Consider the following 19,630-nt stretch of genomic DNA (forward strand, 5'->3'; position numbering starts at 1 on the left):
TTGTTGAAAAAAATTTGGATTTTTCTACAGATATTTCTGAAACATGAGTAATTTTGGTAAACAACTGTTTTATTATCATAATCACTGCACAAGTTAACTCGATGGTTTAACAAATTAACAGATTTTAACAGATGTTCCCTTAAAATCTCCTCCATGGGCTGCCACCTTATCGTGGTGGAGGGGTTTGAGTGTCCCAATGATCCTAGGAGCTATGCTGTCTGGGGCTTCATGCCCCTGGTAGGGTCACCCAAGGCAGACAGGTCCTAGGTGAGGGACCAGACAAAGAGCAGCCCAAAGACCCCAATGATGAAGGAAAACTTTGGACTTGGTGTTCCCTCGCCCGGACGCGGGTCACCGGGGCCCCACTCTGGAGCCAGGCCTGGAGGGGGGGCACGATGGCGAGCGTCTGGTGGCCGGGCTTTTACCCATGGAGCCCGGCCGGGCTCAGCCCGAAGAGGAAACATGGGCCCCCCCTCCCATGGGCCCACCACCCGTGGGAGGGGCCAAAGGGGTCGGGTGCAGTGTGGGATGGGTGGCAGCAGAGGGAGGGGACCCTGGCGGTCCGATCCTCGGTTGCAGAAACTGGCTCTTGGGACGTGGAATGTCACCTCTCTGGTGGGGTAGGAGCCGGAGCTAGTGCGTGAGGTCGAGAGGTTCCGGCTAGAAATAGTCGGTCTCACCTCGACGCACGGCTCTGGTTCTGGAACCAGTCTCCTTGAGAGGGGCTGGACATACTTCCACTCTGGAGTTGCCCAAGGTGAGAGGCGTCGGGCAGGAGTGGGCATACTTGTTGCTCCCCATCTCGGCGCCTGTACGTTGGGGTTTACCCCGGTGAACGAGAGGGTAGCATCCCTCCGCCTACGGGTGGGGGGACGGGTTCTGACTGTCGTTTGTGCTTACGGGCCGAACGACAGTTCAGATTACCCACCCTTTTTGGAGTCCTTAGAGGGGGTACTGGAGAGTGCTCCTCCTGGGGACTCCCTTGTTCTGCTGGGGGACTTCAACGCTCACGTGGGCAATGACAGTGAGACCTGGAGGGGCGTGGTTGGGAGGAACGGCCCGCCCGACCTGAACTCGAGCGGTGTTCTGTTGCTGGACTTCTGTGCTCGCCATGGATTGTCCATAACGAACACCATGTTCAAGCATAAGGGTGTCCATATGTGCACTTGGCACCAGGACACCCTAGGCCGCAGTTCGATGATCGACTTTGTCATCGTTTCATCGGATCTGCGGCCGTATGTCTTGGACACTCGGGTGAAGAGAGGTGCGGAGCTGTCCACTGACCACTACCTGGTGGTGAGTTGGCTCCGGTGGTGGGGGCGAAAGCCGGTCAGACCTGGCAGGCCCAAACGTGTTGTGAGGGTCTGCTGGGAACGTCTGGCGGAATCCCCTGTGAGACGGAGCTTTAACTCCCATCTCCGGCAAAACTTCGAACACGTCCCGGGGGAGGTGGGGGACATGGAGTCTGAGTGGACCGTGTTCCGTGCCTCCATTGTCGAGGCGGCCGATCGGAGCTGTGGCCGCAAGGTTGTCGGTGCCTGTCGCGGCGGCAACCCTCGAACCCGCTGGTGGACACCTTCGGTGAGGGATGCCGTCAGGCTGAAGAAGGAGTCCTATCGGGCCTTTTTGGCCTGTGGGACTCCGGAAGCAGCTGATGGGTACCGGCGGGCGAAGCGGCATGCGGCTCGGGCGGTTGCTGAGGCAAAAACCCGGGCGTGGGAGGAGTTTGGAGAGGCCATGGAGAAAGACTTCCGTACGGCTTCGAGGCGATTCTGGTCCACCATCCGGCGTCTCAGGGGGGGGAAGCGGTGCAGCACCAACACTGTTTATAGTGGGGATGGTGTGCTGCTGACCTCTACTCGGGACGTTGTGGGCCGGTGGGCAGAGTACTTCGAAGACCTCCTCAATCCCACCAACATGCCTTCCACTGAGGAAGCGGAGCCTGGGGACTCTGGGTTGGGCTCTCCAATCTCTGGGGACGAGGTCGCCGAGGTGGTTAAAAAGCTCCTCGGTGGCAGGGCCCCGGGGGTGGATGAGATCCGCCCGGAGTTTCTTAAGGCTCTGGATGTTGTAGGGTTGTGTTGGTTGACGCGACTCTGCAATGTCGCATGGACATCGGGGGCAGTTCCCCTGGATTGGCAGACTGGGGTGGTGGTCCCCCTGTTCAAAAAGGGGGACCGGAGGGTGTGCTCCAATTATAGAGGGGTCACACTCTTAAGCCTCCCTGGCAAGGTCTATTCAGGGGTCCTGGAGAGGAGGGTCCGTCGGATAGTCGAACCTCGGATTCAGGAAGAGCAGTGTGGTTTTCGTCCTGGTCGTGGAACGCTGGACCAGCTCTACACCCTCGGCAGGGTCCTGGAGGGTGCATGGGAGTTCGCCCAACCAGTCTACATGTGTTTTGTGGACCTGGAGAAGGCGTTCGACCGTGTCCCTCGGGGAGCCCTGTGGGGGGTTCTCCGGGAGTATGGGGTACCGGGCCCTTTGATACGGGCTGTCAGGTCCCTGTATGACCGGTGTCAGAGTCTGGTCCGCATTGCCGGCAGTAAGTCGGGCTCGTTTCCGGTGAGAGTTGGACTCCGCCAGGGCTGCCCTTTGTCACCGATTCTGTTCATCACTTTCATGGACAGAATTTCTAGGCGCAGCCAAGGTGTTGAGGGGATCCGATTTGGTGGCCTTAGGATCTCATCTCTGCTTTTTGCAGACGATGTGGTCCTTTTGGCTTCATCAGATCGTGATCTGCAGCTCTCGCTGGAGCGGTTCGCAGCCGAGTGTGACGCGGCCGGGATGAGGATCAGTGCCTCCAAATCCGAGGCCATGGTCTTGAGCCGGAAAAGGGTAGAGTGCCTTCTCCGGGTCAGGGGGGGTGTCCTGCCCCAAGTGGAGGAGTTTAAGTATCTCGGGATCTTGTTCACGAATGGGGGAAGAAGGGAGCGGGAGATCGACAGGCGGATTGGCGCAGCGTCTGCTGTCAAGCGGGCGCTGTACCGGTCCGTCGTGGTGAAGAGAGAGCTGAGCCAAAAAGCGAAGCTCTCGATTTACCGGTCGATCTACGTTCCCACCCTCATCTATGGTCATGAGCTTTGGGTCATGACCGAAAGAACGAGATCGCGGATACAAGCGGCCGAAATGGGTTTTCTCCGTAGGGTGGCTGGGCTCTCCCTTAGAGATAGGGTGAGAAGCTCAGTCATCCGGGAGGGACTCAGAGTAGAGCCGCTGCTCCTTCACATCGAGAGGAGCCAGTTGAGGTGGCTCGGGCATCTGGTCAGGATGCCTCCTAGACGCCTCCCTGGTGAGGTGTTCCGGGCACGTCCCACCGGGAGGAGGCCCCGGGGAAGACCCAGGACACGCTGGAGGGACTATGTCTCTCGGCTGGCCTGGGAACGCCTCGGGATTCCCCCGGAGGAGCTGGGACAAGTGGCTGGGGAGAGGGAAGTCTGGGCCTCCCTTCTGAAGCTGCTACCCCCGCGACCCGACCTCGGATAAGCGGAAGAAGATGGATGGATGGATGGATGGTTCCCTTAAAATGTTTTATAGTTAGGAATCCATAAGGTCTCTTTACTGATTACTTTAACTTTTTTAACGCTAATACATTTTAAAACCGAAAAAGACAAAAACTAGTCACCAGAAGTGGAGTCGTTTGTGTCTCTAACGTTTTTTTGCCAACCGCTAATAAAAATCGAGAAGAAGAAGTGGTTGGATGTAGGTGTGAGAACGCAGTGACTCATCTTTGTAATAGACGATCTCTGGACACCGGGTTATCAGTGAGGAAAACCTCCACGTTTGTTCGTCCAATTGTCTCCGGAGGGCCCACCCCTCCGCCGCAGCGCTGCTCAGCCTCAACTCACCGACTGCTTCATGTCAGAAACAGCAGGAACTGAGCCAGAGGTTGCTCGTTTTTAACGCCTAAAGTCGCCAACTTTAGCCTGACGCTATGCCTCCTGTCCGGGTGGTGCTGCAGGGTCCCGGCCCGTGGGGGTTCCGGCTCGTCGGGGGAAAGGACTTCGAGCAGCCGCTGGCTATTTCCCGGGTAAGTTTGGCTTCACACTTTCACATTCAGCACAGCCGTGTCTACAGTAACCTTGCGGCTACCTCGGTGTTAATGAAAGCGGGCTAACGGGGACTGAACTGAGGATTTATTGGGTTAAAGTCCGGCTAACTGTGGCTCAACTAGTAACGGTTTTAGCTAGCTGGGTTCAGTTGTTCACCTGCGTTAAGGTGTGAATACGGAGGTAAATTAACCTTTTCTTTGAAAGATAGACTGTTTTTAGTTTGTTCTTTCGCCACCTTTCTGGTATATGTCGCAGTCATCAGTTTCTGTGATTATAAAAACATTAAAAATGATTATTTTTAGAGAGAGGGCTCCAGTAAGGTGTGTCATTCATGGCCTCTGTGCCCTTTCCGTCTTTTTATGTTATTATACAACATCTAGGTGTATCTACAAGGCAGGCGCTTATGACTAACAATATTGTTTTAGTTTTGTTACAATCTAATCATGTCTGTGCTTCAATCATTAAAATTACCTTTAAAAGGTTAAGAGCTTGTGTGGTTTTAAGTATTTTAATGAAATAACTTTTCTTTAGTGATAATTATTCCTACCTCGTAAAGTTAACTATGACATATATTTTAGGTTTTTTGTTTGTTTGTTGTGGCTTTTAAAACATAAGCAAAAAAAACATTAACACACAGCAAATAAATATGTCCAAACGACTGAAGGTGTCTATGGAGACAAGTAAAAATACAGTGCCCTCCTTTCAGCCAGCTGAGCACCAGCTTTTCAGAAGCAGACAGGGGAGAGGCAGCATGGACGTTACCGGAGGGGCCGCTTTTCATTGGCTGATGCCCATTCTACGTGGTCACGTGCGTGGCCGTCTCACAAACACACTTAGCTTCCCGTTAGCTAAGTACAGCATGATGGCAGAACTGATACAACTTCTACACCTTGAAGCCTGTCTGCTACACAGTCTTACGTTAGCTAAACAGATCAATATGCAATGTGTCTGTATCTGACATACACTAAAGATTTTATTTTAGCAGAAAAGGCTTTGGACTAAACTGTTACTCGTGTTAGCCACGTTAGCACCAAGTACAGCTAGTCAATCAACCATCGCTGTGTTCAGGGAAGCGCTGATTAATAATCGAGAAATAAATATCAAGCCTGGAAACTTGATATCGTCACGGACTGAATGTTATGTTTTTAGTCTTGTGGGGCGCAGGCGGTTGCCACGGTAACAGGTGTGCTTAAACTACAAAGAGAGAGAGAGAGTAAAAAGGTAGGAGTGGTTTTGAGTTGATCACCTGTTCAGGTTATTTTACCTTTGTTTCCCTTTGCTGTGGCTCATTACAGCCGCTGTAGTTTCTAAGTTGGACTAATTACCTCGTTCGTTTGTGAGTTTACGTCATTCACAACAAACATCAAATAGAACAAATTTATTTCATAAAATTTTAACAAACAAATGGCTTCTACCGCGATAATTATGTGAAATTAAATTAATTATATCCCAACTTCAGAAGATTTGCCTTTACCTTTACAGAGCTCTTTGGTCTGTAGCTTCTCATATTGAGGTCAAAGTTCAGATCTACCATAACTGACTGACACCTGTTGGCCTCAGGTTTGCAACCAGCTTGTGACTGAGAAACCAGTAACCTCCTCCCAGATGATGACATGAACTTGTTAGTTCCTCTGTCCATTGTAGCAGCTGATATATTGTGAAAATCCGGTAGAAATGATGCACTAATCCAGTCATGTTTACATAGAAACAACGCTGCCAGGCTTTGTTTGTGAGACATGGGTCACTTGGGTCGGTTGTGGGCGGAGCTTGGTAAGGTCCATTAAAGACCATAATAGTAGAACTGATATAACTTTATTAAAACATTTAGATATCAGGAACCAAACTATGCCAATTGGAATTCCAGCTTGTTTTGGGGGGTTGTTCACAGCACGATAACTGCTGTGTGTCTTGCAGTAACCAAGATGGTTTTTAAATTTTAAACAATTGGATTCTGATTTTACGTAATCGCTATCATTTGGTGTTGACATCTGTAATACATCAGCTCTATAAAGCTACCATAACCGGACTATCATTCTAAAACGTCGCAGAAAATCAGTGTCATCATTCATAACTTCTTGTTCTGTTTGCTGATTGGCCAGGTTGAAATTTAACCAGAGAAATTGAGCTCAATGGTAGAAATTCCAAACAGAGAACTGATGGAAGATGAGAATCACACAGAGGAAGGCCATGGACAGACTACTTATAAACTATCTGTAAACTTAAGAAGTATAAATTATAATCAGATCTGCTACTCTTTCCATGAAAACGTGAATAAGTTATTTATTTTCCCAAATATGGTTTCAAAGTCATCACGGCAACATAGTTGTCCAACTTGCTGTAATAGCAATAAAGAAAAGTAGCTCATTGGTTGTTGGGTACGTTTTACTTTTAGTCAGGATTCCATGATATGGATTTTTTAGGAATCATTTCTGAAACTGAATCTGATACTTAATTACAACATCTATATGTAGTAACTGTATTACACTGAGTACATTAGTTTTTGTTAGCATTTCTTGTCTCTTAACATGGTTTAGTAAACTGCTCTAATCTCTTGACTATACATAACCTAATATGGGCATGACATTGTTTCTAACTAACTACAGTTACAGTTTCTTCAATAAATCCAAATTTCACTGCTTCTGGTGATGTTTTCACATGGACCAGCTTGCTGAAATGCTAAGCTAATATTAGCATATTTTCTATTTTGATAGGACTTGTTGATATTTCAGCTCATAGCATTCCAGCCAATCGTGTGGGCACAGAAAAAATTTACTCCTCATTTATAATTGTTTCAATTACTGATGAGACTCGATTAATATTTTTTTATTGAGTTAATTACAGGGTCTGTAATTAATTGTATTTCATTAGAAAATCATATGTCGACAAAATAAGCAACATTTTCAATTTAGAAAGCCTTTTTTGATTCTAAATTATTGAATAAATATGCAAATGAGTTCAACACCTAAAATATTTATTGATTTTAATCTGTTATTTAGGTTACTTAACCATCAGATAGATTCAGATTGCCACCCTCGCCATTCAACTAAGGGAAGCGGTGCGTCAGATTTATGGACGTACCAGAAACGATTCCGTTGGGAACCTTTGTAATAATTCTGAATAATTGCGTGAAATTTTTGCACTGAAGTCATAACTCTTGTTTTAATTTTGCAAATTTAATTAATTAATTCCATTTTTTAGCTGCCATCTGTGAGGCTCTAAGGGAACAGTTGGGTAATTATGTACGGTGGCCGACAGGTGCAAATGCGCAGCAAAAGAGAAACATGCAAACAAAAAAAAAAACACGCGCACAAATTAAATGCGGCAAGCAAAAAGAGAGACGCAAACAAAAAAGAAGACACCCCCGAATGAAATGCAGCAAACAAAAAGAGAGACGCAAACACCCCCGAATGAAATGCAGCAAACAAAAAGTGTTGAAAACGGAAGTGCTCCAGACCACTAGGGGGAGTCAAAGAAAATAGTATTCATTTCTATGGGACCAGATGCAAGATTCTTCTTCTTCTTCTTCTTGGTATTTATTGGCGGTTGGCAACAAACTTACAGTAGCATTACCGCCACTTACCAGTATGGAGTGTGGTTCGAGATGGTCTATAAACTTTCACTTTCTACCTTTTCCCTCCATTAACTCCTGATTAAACATACCCCCACACATACACACCTGCTTATATTATCCAACTTGCTTATAGCTTTATATACCCCTCTTTGATATTCTTTACACACTCACACCCAACTTGCTCTACTCATATCCTATGAAATAGCTTTGTTTTTTTAAGATACCGAATAATTATTTGAATATGTCTACTCCCGAAATCTCTCCTCAAAAATTCTATTAAATTAAACCTTTCTTTAATACCTACACACTCTCTCAGCATGCATCTTCTCTCTTCTTCATACTTACAACACTCTAAAATAACATGCTCTATTGTTTCAGACTTCTCACAATAATCACACTTTCCAGATGCAAGATTCAGAGAGATACCTTTACTTTCTTTCAAATTTCTTTCTCTGAATCTTGCATCTGGTCCCATAGAAATGAATACTATTTTCTTTGACTCCCCCTAGTGGTCTGGAGCACTTCCGTTTTCAACACTTTTTGTTTGCTGCATTTCATTCGGGGGTGTTTGCGTCTCTCTTTTTGTTTGCTGCATTTCATTCGGGGGTGTTTGCGTCTCTCTTTTTGTTTGCTGCATTTCATTCGGGGGTGTCTTCTTTTTTGTTTGCGTCTCTCTTTTTGTTTGCTGCATTTTATTTGCTTTTTGCTTGCCGCATTTAATTTGTGCGCGTGTTTTTTTTTTTGTTTGCATGTTTCTCTTTTGCTGCGCATTTGCACCTGTCGGCCACCGTAATTATGAGCTTCAGCTGCAGCAGCCATTACAGTCCGTCCTTCACTGTGAACCGTATTTGTAAAGGGGATTGTTGAGGAAAACCCAGACTTGTTAGAGTTTGGGTACGTCTGTAATACAATCACTCAGTTAGTACCAGAGTTATAATAGTTTTGGATTTTTTATTGTAGTTTAGTTTTATTTAATTTTTTTATTCATTTAGTTGGTCTTAATTAGATTTTAGAGGCTGTTTGCTAGTTTTTGTTAGTTATTATTAGTTAAATATTGTTTAGTTTTAGCTGAGTTTTTACTAGTTAGTATTTTTATTTTTTTCATACTTTGGTTAATTTTTAGGTGCAGAATTAAAAGAAATATTGTATTTTTTTTTTTTTTACCCCTCCAGGGGTTTTTTGTGGGCTCTAGTGTCCCTTTTTACGAAAGTAGGCTGACAGGAATGGGGAAGGAGAGGAGGGAAGACGTGCGGCAAATGTCGCCGGGTCCGGGAGTCGAACCCGCGACGGCCGCGTCGAGGACTCAAGGCCTCCAAATATGGGTCACGCTAACCCCTACGCCACCACGGCACACCCGAAATATTGTATTTTGATTATGTATACATTGATTGGGTAATGCATACTCAACATTTTGAAAACATTTATGAAATTGTTGTTTAAAAAACAACTTTTTCTGTTGCCATTTTGTAGTCTAGCATAAGTGGAATGCCATAATTTGTCAAAAGCTGACGTAAACTAGTTGTGTGGGGGTGAAATCTATTTTATACTGGATAGAAAGGCTAATAAATAGATTCATAAACACAAAATGAAGAATATTATATCTATTATTCCAGTGTGTTTTAGTTAGTTTTATAAACACACAATGTAGTTCCAGTTAGTATTTCCTCTTTAATTGTCATTTTAATTTATTTCAGGTGACACATTTTTTTTGTCATTTTCAGTTTTTGTTCCTATAACACTCAATAAGTATCGGGTACAGATAACTGACTGTATTTATTTATCTTTTATTGCCACTTCTCTCATCGTTCCCATAAATACCGAAACATATTGTTGTAAAAATGTAGTCCAAGTTAAGCATGTGTGCATGTGAGTCCGGTGTGTGCTCAGCTGGACTTCCTGTTGTAAACGCAGTCGCTCCACTCCACCCAGGAAACCTGATTAGGAATGCCCGAACTGTGCCAATCTCTCCGTTTTAAGCTCCTTATCTCCGTGAAACATCTGCCTTCTGGGCAGCAGACTGAAAACTCCAGTTTGTAAGTGGCTTTGCGTCTATTTACGGTAAACAAAACTGCGTGTGTAAAGCATGTGAGAGGATGCAACGCCCCGATACGAGCCCAGGCTGCAATTAAACTCAGTTTACTCCGTTTTTATTCATTCAGAAATCAGGAATGTTTTCACTCTGATTTAAAGCTGTAACGATTCATGGAATAATTCGACTACATCGCTTATTAAAATTTCTCCAGGCAAATAATGTGCCTCAAATCTTCACTACACAATCTACACAGAATAATATTTCTGGATTATTCTTAAAAGTTACATCAACAAAGTGTAGCATTTATTTATATTTATTAAAATACTCGTTACAAAATGTTATTTTTCTAGAATTTGTGTAATTTAGTTAAAAGATTATAAGTAGAAAATTATAATCTGCTGGTAGCTGCTAGCTAGTAGCTCCCTCATCACGGACAATTAAAGGACCTCTATTTTTATAATTATTGCATTTTTTATGAGATAACTAAATGTGTTACTGTACAAGACTATATACCAGGTGTTCATTTGGAACATTCATTTATTACACTATTCTTTATCACACCACATACATTTAATTTTTTTTTTTTTTCTGTTGTTGTTTCTAAATCATATACAATCTTACGATTACAATGACATGCAAAAAAGAAAAGAAATTAGCAGATTAGCTGATAATACGGATTGTTCTTCCGGAACGAATCATATGTTTTACTATTAGATGAACACAGAAACTAAAGACTGCTGCATTTTTATTACTAAATTGCATATGACTTCAGATTTTTGTGTAATTTTTGTCCAATTTGACTTGGGGCTGGACAATATGGCTGCGTTCACACTGCAGCCTGAAGTGACCCAATTCAGATTTCTTTTTTCTTTTTTCCATAATGCGACCTGTATCCGATCTTAACATGACAGTCTGAACAGCACAGGTCGGATTTTGACTCGTATCCGATACATAGCCGATTCAAATGCGATCTAACGTCCAGGTCGCATTCATCCAAATACTGACAAACGTCACTATGCTCTGAATGTGCTAAAAACCCCAAATAATCCTTGGCGTTGTGTTGACGTGATTTTTGTTTGTTTGTTTTGTCATCGTAGGTCAACCCTGGGAGCAAAGCGGCGCAGGCCAACTTGTGCATCGGAGACATAATCCTGTCGATCAATGGCGATCCGACGGAGAGCATGACTCACCTGGAGGCGCAGAACAAGATAAAGGGCTGCGTCGAGGAAATGGCGCTCTCCATCGACAGGTGGGCCGCAGCGACACGTAGAAACTGACTCAGCTTCCATCCAGGTGTTCGGTGACGGCTGTTTGCTCAGGGAGGCGCTCTGAGCCGTGTTGCAACTCACATCTTACTTCACCACATTACATCATGGCTTCCAGGTGGCAGAGAGCTGTGGTGTATTTAAACATTACCGAGTATTTTTGTTCTAGTTTCTGCTACAAATATCTTAGTTCACTTGAAATTAGACAAAACTAACTTACAAGTAACTTTTCAGCAACGTTTTAAGGCAGTAATTCCTTAATATTGAAGTAAAAGTTCTAGTTCCACATTTAACTGGCTCTGTGTGGTTACCTAGCAACCCCACCCAAACCCAGCCCGTCACCTAGCAACCGAGTTCAAATTCCACTGGCAGATGATTTCACTCACGGTATATCATAACTTTTTTCCCCATGTTTTAGTGAAATAACTGGTACTTTTTCCATCAATATTAATGACTTTATTTACCTTAAACAAGTTCCTGTTTCTTGCTGAAAACTTACTTGTCAGTTATTTTTCTCTTGTTACTAAGACGTTTGTGGTGGAATCTGGACCAAAGTGCTTGGTAATGTTTCTGTTTCTACAGTGAGCCATCTGTGTGTGGAATAGCTCAGAGCTTTAACCCTCATTTTCCTTTGTTTTCTTTGCTCTGCAGGTCAGAAACTAAGCTGTGGTCTCCGCTCTCGTCTGAGGAAGGAAAGACACACCCTTACAAGATGAACCTTGCGTCAGAACCGCGGGTGTGTGTCATCGTTCACTTTATTTAAATTACTACCTTGAGAAGCAAAAACATCTTTTTTTCCTTTTTTTTTAAATGCAGGTAGCAACACAGTTTTTCTAGAAGTTGAAATATTTGTGCGCTTGCGAAGGTTGTGGGATATTTTTGTGTGTGCCAGAAATTAAGTCATTGTTTGCTTCCCAACAGGCGGTTTCCTAGGAGACCGTAGTTTATCAGCCAAGCCGTGACGCAAGACTCAGTCGCTGCTGTGTCGGGGGGGAAAGTTGAGGCCAAAGTTTGAATTCATGTAGGAAACTGAGTCACAGGCCCTCTCTCTCTCCTCTGTGTGCGTTTTTCTCAAACACGTTTCAAGCATTTGGATTAAATCTGACGCTTTTATCCTTGTTAACTGAAACTTTTTGCAAATGAGGTTTGAAAAGACTCTGCAGAGTTAATAAATCCTGACGGCAGATGCTTGAAGTGTGTTCCCACTGTGAGGCATGAGCTGGATGTGGTGGTGTTGATCTGCCGGTTGGCATGCCGACGTCGTTACGCGTTTGTTGGATCGCATCATGAAGTGAAATTCAGGGTTCGGATGAATGCTTGAAATCCTTGAAAATCCTTTAAATGTTTTCAAGGTTTGCAAACTTTACAGCTTTGTAATGAAGTGCAATCTAATGTTTGAATTAAACAGTTTGCAGCTGGAGCCAGATGTTTTCATACACCTAGGACTAACTGTCACAGTAACAAATGTAGCTGGATGATAAATTGTTCCAGCAATAAACATTGTTTTGTTGTTTTGAGTCAGTTTTTAAGTAACATATTGATGATGTCACAGTAATGCAAGTACATCCTCTGATAGACCGATAAACTTTAATTTTGTAGAGAATAATTAACACTGGAACTGGAAGATATTTTACATATTCAAAATAAAACACAAAATTTATTTGTTTCAATGTAATGAATATTTATTATTCCTAATCGCTGAATGACTTATTGATCCGTGTAACTGAAATAAAGATTATTTAAATTTTATACATTAAATGTTATTGAGATTTTGGAATTTTTTTAATTAGTGTTTTGCTTTCAGACCAGTCAGGTGTATTAGAGACATTTCAAAATATAAACTTTTGTTATAGTTTAGTTCATCTTGTCCCCGATGTAGAATGTAAAATATAAGACGTTATCAATAAAACTAATAAATTACATCATAAAATGGAGAATTGAAAGTTAATTTGCCTTGTTTTTAACTCCAAAATCTTGCTGGAAAAGTTTGAAAATTACCTGGAAAATGCTTGAATTTTACTTTGGAAAAGTGAACGAACCCTGAAAAGTAAACGAGCATCATCAAGTTTAATCAGATCAGTTGAATATTATGACTGCAGTTTTTCATGCATGTTTGTGTTTAAATTGATCATAATGTTCACTGTGTGAAGTTTCCACCTCACTGTCGCACGTTGGAGAGCAGAAGCCTGAACAGAAACCTCACTTTCAGCTTTATTTTATTATTATTCAGGAGGTGAAACACATCGGCTCGTCCCACAACCGGAGCGCTCTGCCGTTTGCTGGTTTTGGCCCAAAGGTGGTGACTAACCAGTACAACAGTCCGTCTGGTCTCTACTCGTCTGACAACATCAAGGACTTTAACTCCGCCGTGGACGAGGTGAAGACGGTGGCGAACGAGCCCAACAGCAAGTGAGTTCTGATTAAACGTCCGTCAGAACCCAATCAAGTTTGTGTGGTTTATTAGTGCAGATTAATGCATCAAAATACTATTGGAAAGTTAAAGAAAACTGATTATCCAGACGAAGAGCATTGGGGCCACTGACAAGAAAGAAAGTCAGAATCTGCCTTTTCTTTTTTCTTCTGGATTCTCTAATACAGACAAGCTAGGCCACATATCATGTCCATGTTCTGAACCCTCTTTTCTTGGTTTGGGCTCCTTTTGCTTAAATTACTGCATCAATGCGGCATAGCACGGAGGAGATCAGCCTGTGGTTCTGCTGTGTGTATATGTGGAATATGATGTTTTTTGTGAAATGCGACAGGAAAGTTTTTAATTTTTTTTACTTGTAGGATAAAAATTACTTTCATTTTACATTTAAGTTGTAAGAAATTATCAGTTGTCTATTTTTGCAAGAAACAACATATTTTTCAAAAGAATAAAATCAGAAGTGCTTTCAGATCTACGTTGGAGTTTCCTGGAGTATTTTTGTTCTCCAGCTGAAGTCTCAAACTTTTTGCTTCATGATTCTGTCATGGCTGCAGTTCGAACTGCCAGTTTTTTGTGGCGTTCTCCGCTCCGTGGCGTTCCCCGCTCCGTGGCGTTCCCCGCTCCGTGGCGTTCCCCGCTCCGTGGCGTTCCCCGCTCCGTGGCGTTCCCCGCTCCGTGGCGTTCCCAGCTCCGTGGCGTTCCCCGCTCCGTGGCGTTCCCCGCTCCGTGGCGTTCCCCGCTCCGTGGCGTTCCCCGCTCCGTGGCGTTCCCAGCTCCGTGGCGTTCCCCGCTCCGTGGCGTTCCCCGCTCCGTGGCGTTCCCCGCTCCGTGGCGTTCCCCGCTCCGTGGCGTTCTCCGCTCCGTGGCGTCCCCCCGCTCCGTGGCGTTCCCAGCTTCGTGGCGTTCTCCGCTCCTTGGCGTTCCCAGCTCCGTGGCGTTCCCAGCTCCGTGGCGTTCCCCGCTCCTAATCTGATGATTCCTCATTACTCTGTTCATCGCCCTGATTTTTCAGTTTTCCAGTGTGGCCATTTTAAAAAACCTTTGAGTTGTCCTTTTTGTCTTGAAGCGACTACACATTTATTCCACAGTAATCATTTGGCACTTTTATTTTGTTGTGTTTAAAAGGACTTCCTGCCACACTCTGCTTCCATAAAATGCATTTCCTGTTCTGTCATAAAGAAAAGTATCGTCCGTTGTGTTGGTACAGCGTCTCCTAAGCATCTTAACAAATGTTCTGTGATCAACAAAGACTTGTTTGAACAGTTTGGATGCTAACGTTGAGTTTTTCCCGTCTTTTTAGAGCGCTGTCAGAGCCGGCGGAGCCGGGAAAGCGACCAGCATTACCATCAGACTCGGAGGTCTACAAGATGCTCCAAGAAAACCAAGAATCCGACGAGCCGCCGCGGCAGTCCGCTTCCTTCAAGGTGCTTCAGGAGATTCTCGAGACAGGTGCAGATACCAGAATGTTCAAAACACTTGCAGTTGAATTCAGTGCAGATTAATGGCTTTGTAGTCTGAAAACATAAATTTCGGTTTGTTCCCGATGTTTTGTAGGCGACTTGGACAAACCGTCAGGCTTCAGGAGCGTGAAGGCGCCAACGACAAAGATTGGATCATCTGTTGGGAACACGGAGAAGTTGCCCGTCTGCGATAAATGTGGTTCTGGGATTGTGTAAGTATTCACACGGATCTAGAGTTAAACTATCTTTTAAAAAAGTCTATATAAGGTCACACTGAGGTCGCGATGGGGGCCAAAAAACGTCAAGTTGAAAAGAAGGGCTGGACAAAAAATCAATAACAAATATACATCACGATAAACACATGATCAATATCAATAGATTATACATCTGGTAGAATATTCAGTAACTCGAATAAACTGATCAAGAACCGCACAGAAAAGTTTGTTGAATCAACTTACTCACTCACACTTTGGTTACTTAGCAACTCACTCATTCCTTGGTTGCCTAGCAACAACCTCCTGAGTAACTGGCTCAGCAGCAGTTTAAAGTTTCGCCACTGTATTTTTTAATTGTTTCAAAATATACAATGTGGATTGAAAACTGAGAATAGAACAGGAAAGGTCAGATATTTAAAACAAAAACTAATCAATAATTATCAATAGACTGAAACAGTTACATAGTGATACGTTTTCAGCCACATTGTTCTGCCCAGAAGGAACTCAATGGGCTACAAAATTTAGTTTTTTGTAGTAATATTGCAAAAACTTCAAATTTTATTTAGTTTTTAATTTTTTGTTGCTCAATACTGAACAAAACGTGCAGTATTTCTAGGAATAAGCAGAATAGCCGCTGATAATTATGTTGTTATATTTATGATATAACCTGGACGCGCAGTGAAACCGATGTGAGCGTGTATATCTATGTAAACGAGCAATAATTTATCTCACACTTGATTCAGCGTCAAATAACAAACATTATGTTAACTATCAATAATTTACAAATCAATGTTTCATTTATGGACAATGATTTTAAAAAGATGAAAGTCCTGATTCACTTATTTGTCAGACATCTTGTTAGCACATGGCTAACTGGTTTAGTCATTATCCAGTCGGGTTTGGCTGCAGCAGGTTTTAGGACTGATCCAACGCTCACTTCATTATGGGATGTCAGCTGGTAATGAAGGGACTTTTATCTGAAGTTTGTCTCCACCTTGTGGCTGAATGCAGTTAGACTCTGGAGCTGTCTATTAATTATATCTTTTATTGGTAAAAAAAATACAGCTTCGTTACTAAATCAAATTCTAATTATAGTTTTGTGTAGAAGTTATTTATGATGGAGTTTTTCTTGCTGCGATTAAAGTGGAGATTGGAGCATCTTTAACCTGTGGTTTTATGGCAGATTGTTTTTTAAAAAGTGATAAAGTTGAAAATTACAAGTAGTTTTTTTTCAACTCAGTTTGTAGGATACATTTCTGTAAAATTACGATTTAACCTTAAACTTCTCATTTTAACTCTTTGTTGTGCCGGTCCTCTGTATTTTTTGAGCGACTGATCCTGTTGAATGTGTCGCCAGGGGGATGGTGGTGAAGCTGAGGGAAAAGTTTCGCCACCCTGAGTGCTACACCTGCACAGCCTGCGACGTCAACCTGAAGCAGAAGGGACATTTCTTCGTGGAGGAGCAGATTTACTGCGAGCAGCACGCTCGGGAGCGCGTCACTCCGCCGGAGGGCTACGACGTCGTAACCGTCTTCCCCAAGTAGGGCGCTCCGCCCCGCCGGCCTCGGACTGCACGCCGCCTCCCGCTCTCAGACACAAAGAAAGAAAAACGACGATTTGCACATTAATTTTGGCCTAGAGCCTGATATCGATCATGAAACTGTTCAAGTCCTGCTTTTCTGTATGTTTTTTCTAAATCATGAAACAAGTGTTAGTTACCCAGAATAAAACTTGGATTTTTATACAGTGAATAGATATTTTTATACAGCAGAAACAGCCCAAAGCATGATGGAACATGACTGCCAAATAAATCTTTTAGCTTTAAACGGTTTGTTTGCTTTGTGATTATTGTTGACAGAAGATGTTAGAACTGCATCGATCTGTCCCATCGGATGTTTCAGTTTTTATTTACATAATCAGGAGTATTAGTTTGAGCAGGTTCTGGTTTAGTTTTAGAACATTTTTGGTTTAGTTTGAACAGGTTGAAATTCCTCCAAACTAAACCTTCTGCTAATCTTTTTACCAAACCAGATAAATGGAAAGAAAAACTGCCAACAAAGAGCAGAGAAACCTGATCAGAGAAATTCATGTTAGACTGATGGTTCTGCTAGAAACATAGAACCCAAAATATATCGCTGCTAGCTCAAACCGCTAGCTCATTATTAGTCCTGATTAGCCCCAGATCGCTCACCGTTTTGTGTTTAATTTTAATCAGATTGAGATTATCTGAAACCACTGAGCCAATTTACTTCTGTAATTTTATTATGAAGTATCGCACTCTACCCACCTGATGAATGACAACAATAAATAAGTGTAAGTCATAATATTAAATATTTAATAATAAAAAAGAAAATACAAATATATGCAGAACGTAATTCTGATGAGTCCCTTTAAACTGTCTGTGATGTCACCAGAGGTTTTGCATAAATAATTTACAGCAAAAAAAATTACAATTTGCTCCAATTTTAACAAAACAAACTTGAATCTAAAAAAGACTTGAACATTTTTTTGAGTTTCACATAATTTTTTCCGTTTGAAATTTTTTTTCTGTTTCAATTTTGTAAGATTTATTTTTTTTCCAGCTTTAGAACTTTTTTTAGGTTCAGATCTATTTCAGATTCAAGTATTTTTTTCAGCTTTAAATATATATATATACATATATATATATTTCAGTTAGATTTTTTTTCAGTTTCAAAATAATTTTTCTGTTTCATTGTTATCTTTTGCACAAACGTTATGGCCATATTTTAGCTCCATACAGTTTGACATTTTCAAGCTAAAGAATCAGTTTCTACCAAGAGTTTCTGATGACTTTCTCCCCATGGATCGACCTGAAATAAATAGTGACCGGAATAAAACTTTTGCAGCTCAGTTCATCAGCAGCGGTGGCGCACCGGGACTCTGCGGGAGATCCCGCGTCCCACGCCGCGGGGTTTGCGTGATGGTCCGCCATGCGCAGCGTCTCCGTCAGCGCCCAGATGTAGTTGCGGGCGAAGCGCAGCGTTTCTATCTTGGTGAGCTTCGCGTCCTCCGGCAGCGCCGGCAGGATGTTCCGCAGTGCGTCCAGCGCAGAGTTCAGGTTGTGCATCCGGTGGCGCTCCCGGTCGTTGGCCTTCATTCTGCTCCTGCCGCGCGGTCCGCACTGCTCTGCGCTCTTTTTTGGCGCTTTTCTGTCGCAATTCCTGCTCCGCTGCGGCTGCTGCTGCAGTCCAGGCGAGTTTCCATCATAGTCTCTGGAAGACATCCTGCGCAAATTAACACATTTTAATACCATTAACAGGCATTTTGCACACTGATTCAATCATGCAAACAATAACTTCCAGTTTTTCAAGTAAAAAAATTCAATTTTAATCTAAATAAACTAAAAAAAAAAGAGGCACCTGGGTGGATCTGTTTGCACTTACTTTTGCGGTCAGGTGAAGACGGAACGCGGAGACAGACAGGCAGACGGCCGTCCTCTGCTGTCGCTGAGGCGTCAGACCCGTTTATGTGCAGCTGACAGTGCGGGATGGATGCGCATCTTTGTCATTTTATATGGCCTTTATCTTATCTTTTTGCGCAGCCTGAATCAACAGCGGCCGACAAATGGCCAATCAGCGTCCGAGCAGCGCGTCCCCCCGCGGTCCCCTCATTCTTTACTGCTTTTTTAATAATATGCTTCAAAAAATGATGCAAATCTATAACATAAAATATCCCTGGTCGGAATTTATATATTTTTAAACATTTTATCAGCTTTGTGGTTGTGAATAAATTATCTAAACTAAAGAGCAACTGGATTTCCACTTTTTACGCACTCAAAATGACGTCCTGAATATCGCACCTGCAGATTAAATGTTCTTTAAAATTTGATAAATCAGCTAAAAATTAACTCCAGGTGCTCCGCTGCTGGAAAAAATTGAGAAAAAATATATTTGAAATTGTTTCAAAGCAACATTTATTTCCAGCGTAATTGTGTCTGGATGATCTTTTGCGCGTATTTCCAGGTTTCCAGTGCAAAATACATCATTTTTTCAACTTTTTAAACCAAAGTTTCACTATTTTATTAACATTTTGTCTTCATTAAACGTGTAGAATGAGTAAAATGTTAACTTTTACCGGAGAAAATCATGTTTCTAACCACGTACATATTTGGTTCAACATTCGCTTTGTGCGTTTAAGCGCAAACTTTCCCCGTCAGGAGTAAAACAGTTACGCACGGAGCTGCAGAGTAAACCGGATCCGATTTGACCAAACCTGCTGTTTGGATTCAAAGTTCAAAGACTCATTTATTGTGACGTAATAGAACAAACCCAATTTCTACTGTAAAAGTGGCCATATACCTGTGCGCCATGACATCTCCAAAAACATGCCCATTTTGGCCACAACCCGATGGCGCGTCGCTCTTTACGGCGCGACTTGATGGTTTTTTCCGGAGGTTAAACATTAGTGGAGTGGACAACAAGCAGCGGAAACGTTGGAGCTTTGACTAGGACATGATTTACTGACAAAAGCTCACAAAGAGCTCCACTTAACTTTCTGTCTAAATATGTGTTTTGGGGGCATTCTGATAACCATATGCTTTCAATAAACTGGACAAATACACTTGTGCGATAGGAGATGGTGGCCCACTG

General features: G+C 43.0%; 2 protein-coding genes across 2 annotated transcripts; one reads left to right on the plus strand and one right to left on the minus strand.

The window, feature by feature from the left end:
* Positions 1 to 3,782: 3,782 nt before the first annotated feature.
* pdlim1 (PDZ and LIM domain 1 (elfin)) lies at positions 3,783 to 16,846 on the plus strand. Its single transcript, XM_032553808.1, has 7 exons — positions 3,783 to 4,027; positions 10,750 to 10,901; positions 11,569 to 11,653; positions 13,148 to 13,326; positions 14,646 to 14,794; positions 14,900 to 15,017; positions 16,378 to 16,846. Exons 1-7 carry the CDS (start codon positions 3,932 to 3,934, stop codon positions 16,562 to 16,564), a joined length of 966 nt encoding a protein of 321 aa, XP_032409699.1. The 5' UTR covers positions 3,783 to 3,931; the 3' UTR covers positions 16,565 to 16,846.
* A 708-nt stretch (positions 16,847 to 17,554) lies between these two features.
* neurog3 (neurogenin 3) lies at positions 17,555 to 18,522 on the minus strand. The gene is made up of 2 exons (XM_032553809.1): positions 18,425 to 18,522; positions 17,555 to 18,265 (listed from the first exon to the last, which is right to left on the minus strand). The coding sequence occupies exon 2, from the start codon at positions 18,262 to 18,264 to the stop codon at positions 17,812 to 17,814; it is 453 nt and encodes a 150-aa protein (XP_032409700.1). The 5' UTR covers position 18,265; positions 18,425 to 18,522; the 3' UTR covers positions 17,555 to 17,811.
* Positions 18,523 to 19,630: the final 1,108 nt, after the last annotated feature.

The sequence above is a fragment of the Xiphophorus hellerii genome, chromosome 22 (genome assembly GCF_003331165.1).
Source record: "Xiphophorus hellerii strain 12219 chromosome 22, Xiphophorus_hellerii-4.1, whole genome shotgun sequence".
NCBI lineage: Eukaryota > Metazoa > Chordata > Actinopteri > Cyprinodontiformes > Poeciliidae > Xiphophorus > Xiphophorus hellerii.

Excerpts from the sequence above, each read along its gene's own strand:
- pdlim1 (XM_032553808.1), top strand. The coding sequence starts at position 3,932 with ATGCCTCCTGTCCGGGTGGTGCTGCAGGGTCCCGGCCCGTGGGGGTTC. Across the intron at positions 13,327-14,645 it reads GCGAACGAGCCCAACAGCAA|AGCGCTGTCAGAGCCGGCGG; the intron begins GTGAGTTCTGAT and ends CCGTCTTTTTAG. Across the intron at positions 15,018-16,377 it reads AAATGTGGTTCTGGGATTGT|GGGGATGGTGGTGAAGCTGA; the intron begins GTAAGTATTCAC and ends ATGTGTCGCCAG.
- neurog3 (XM_032553809.1), bottom strand. The coding sequence starts at position 18,264 with ATGTCTTCCAGAGACTATGATGGAAACTCGCCTGGACTGCAGCAGCAG.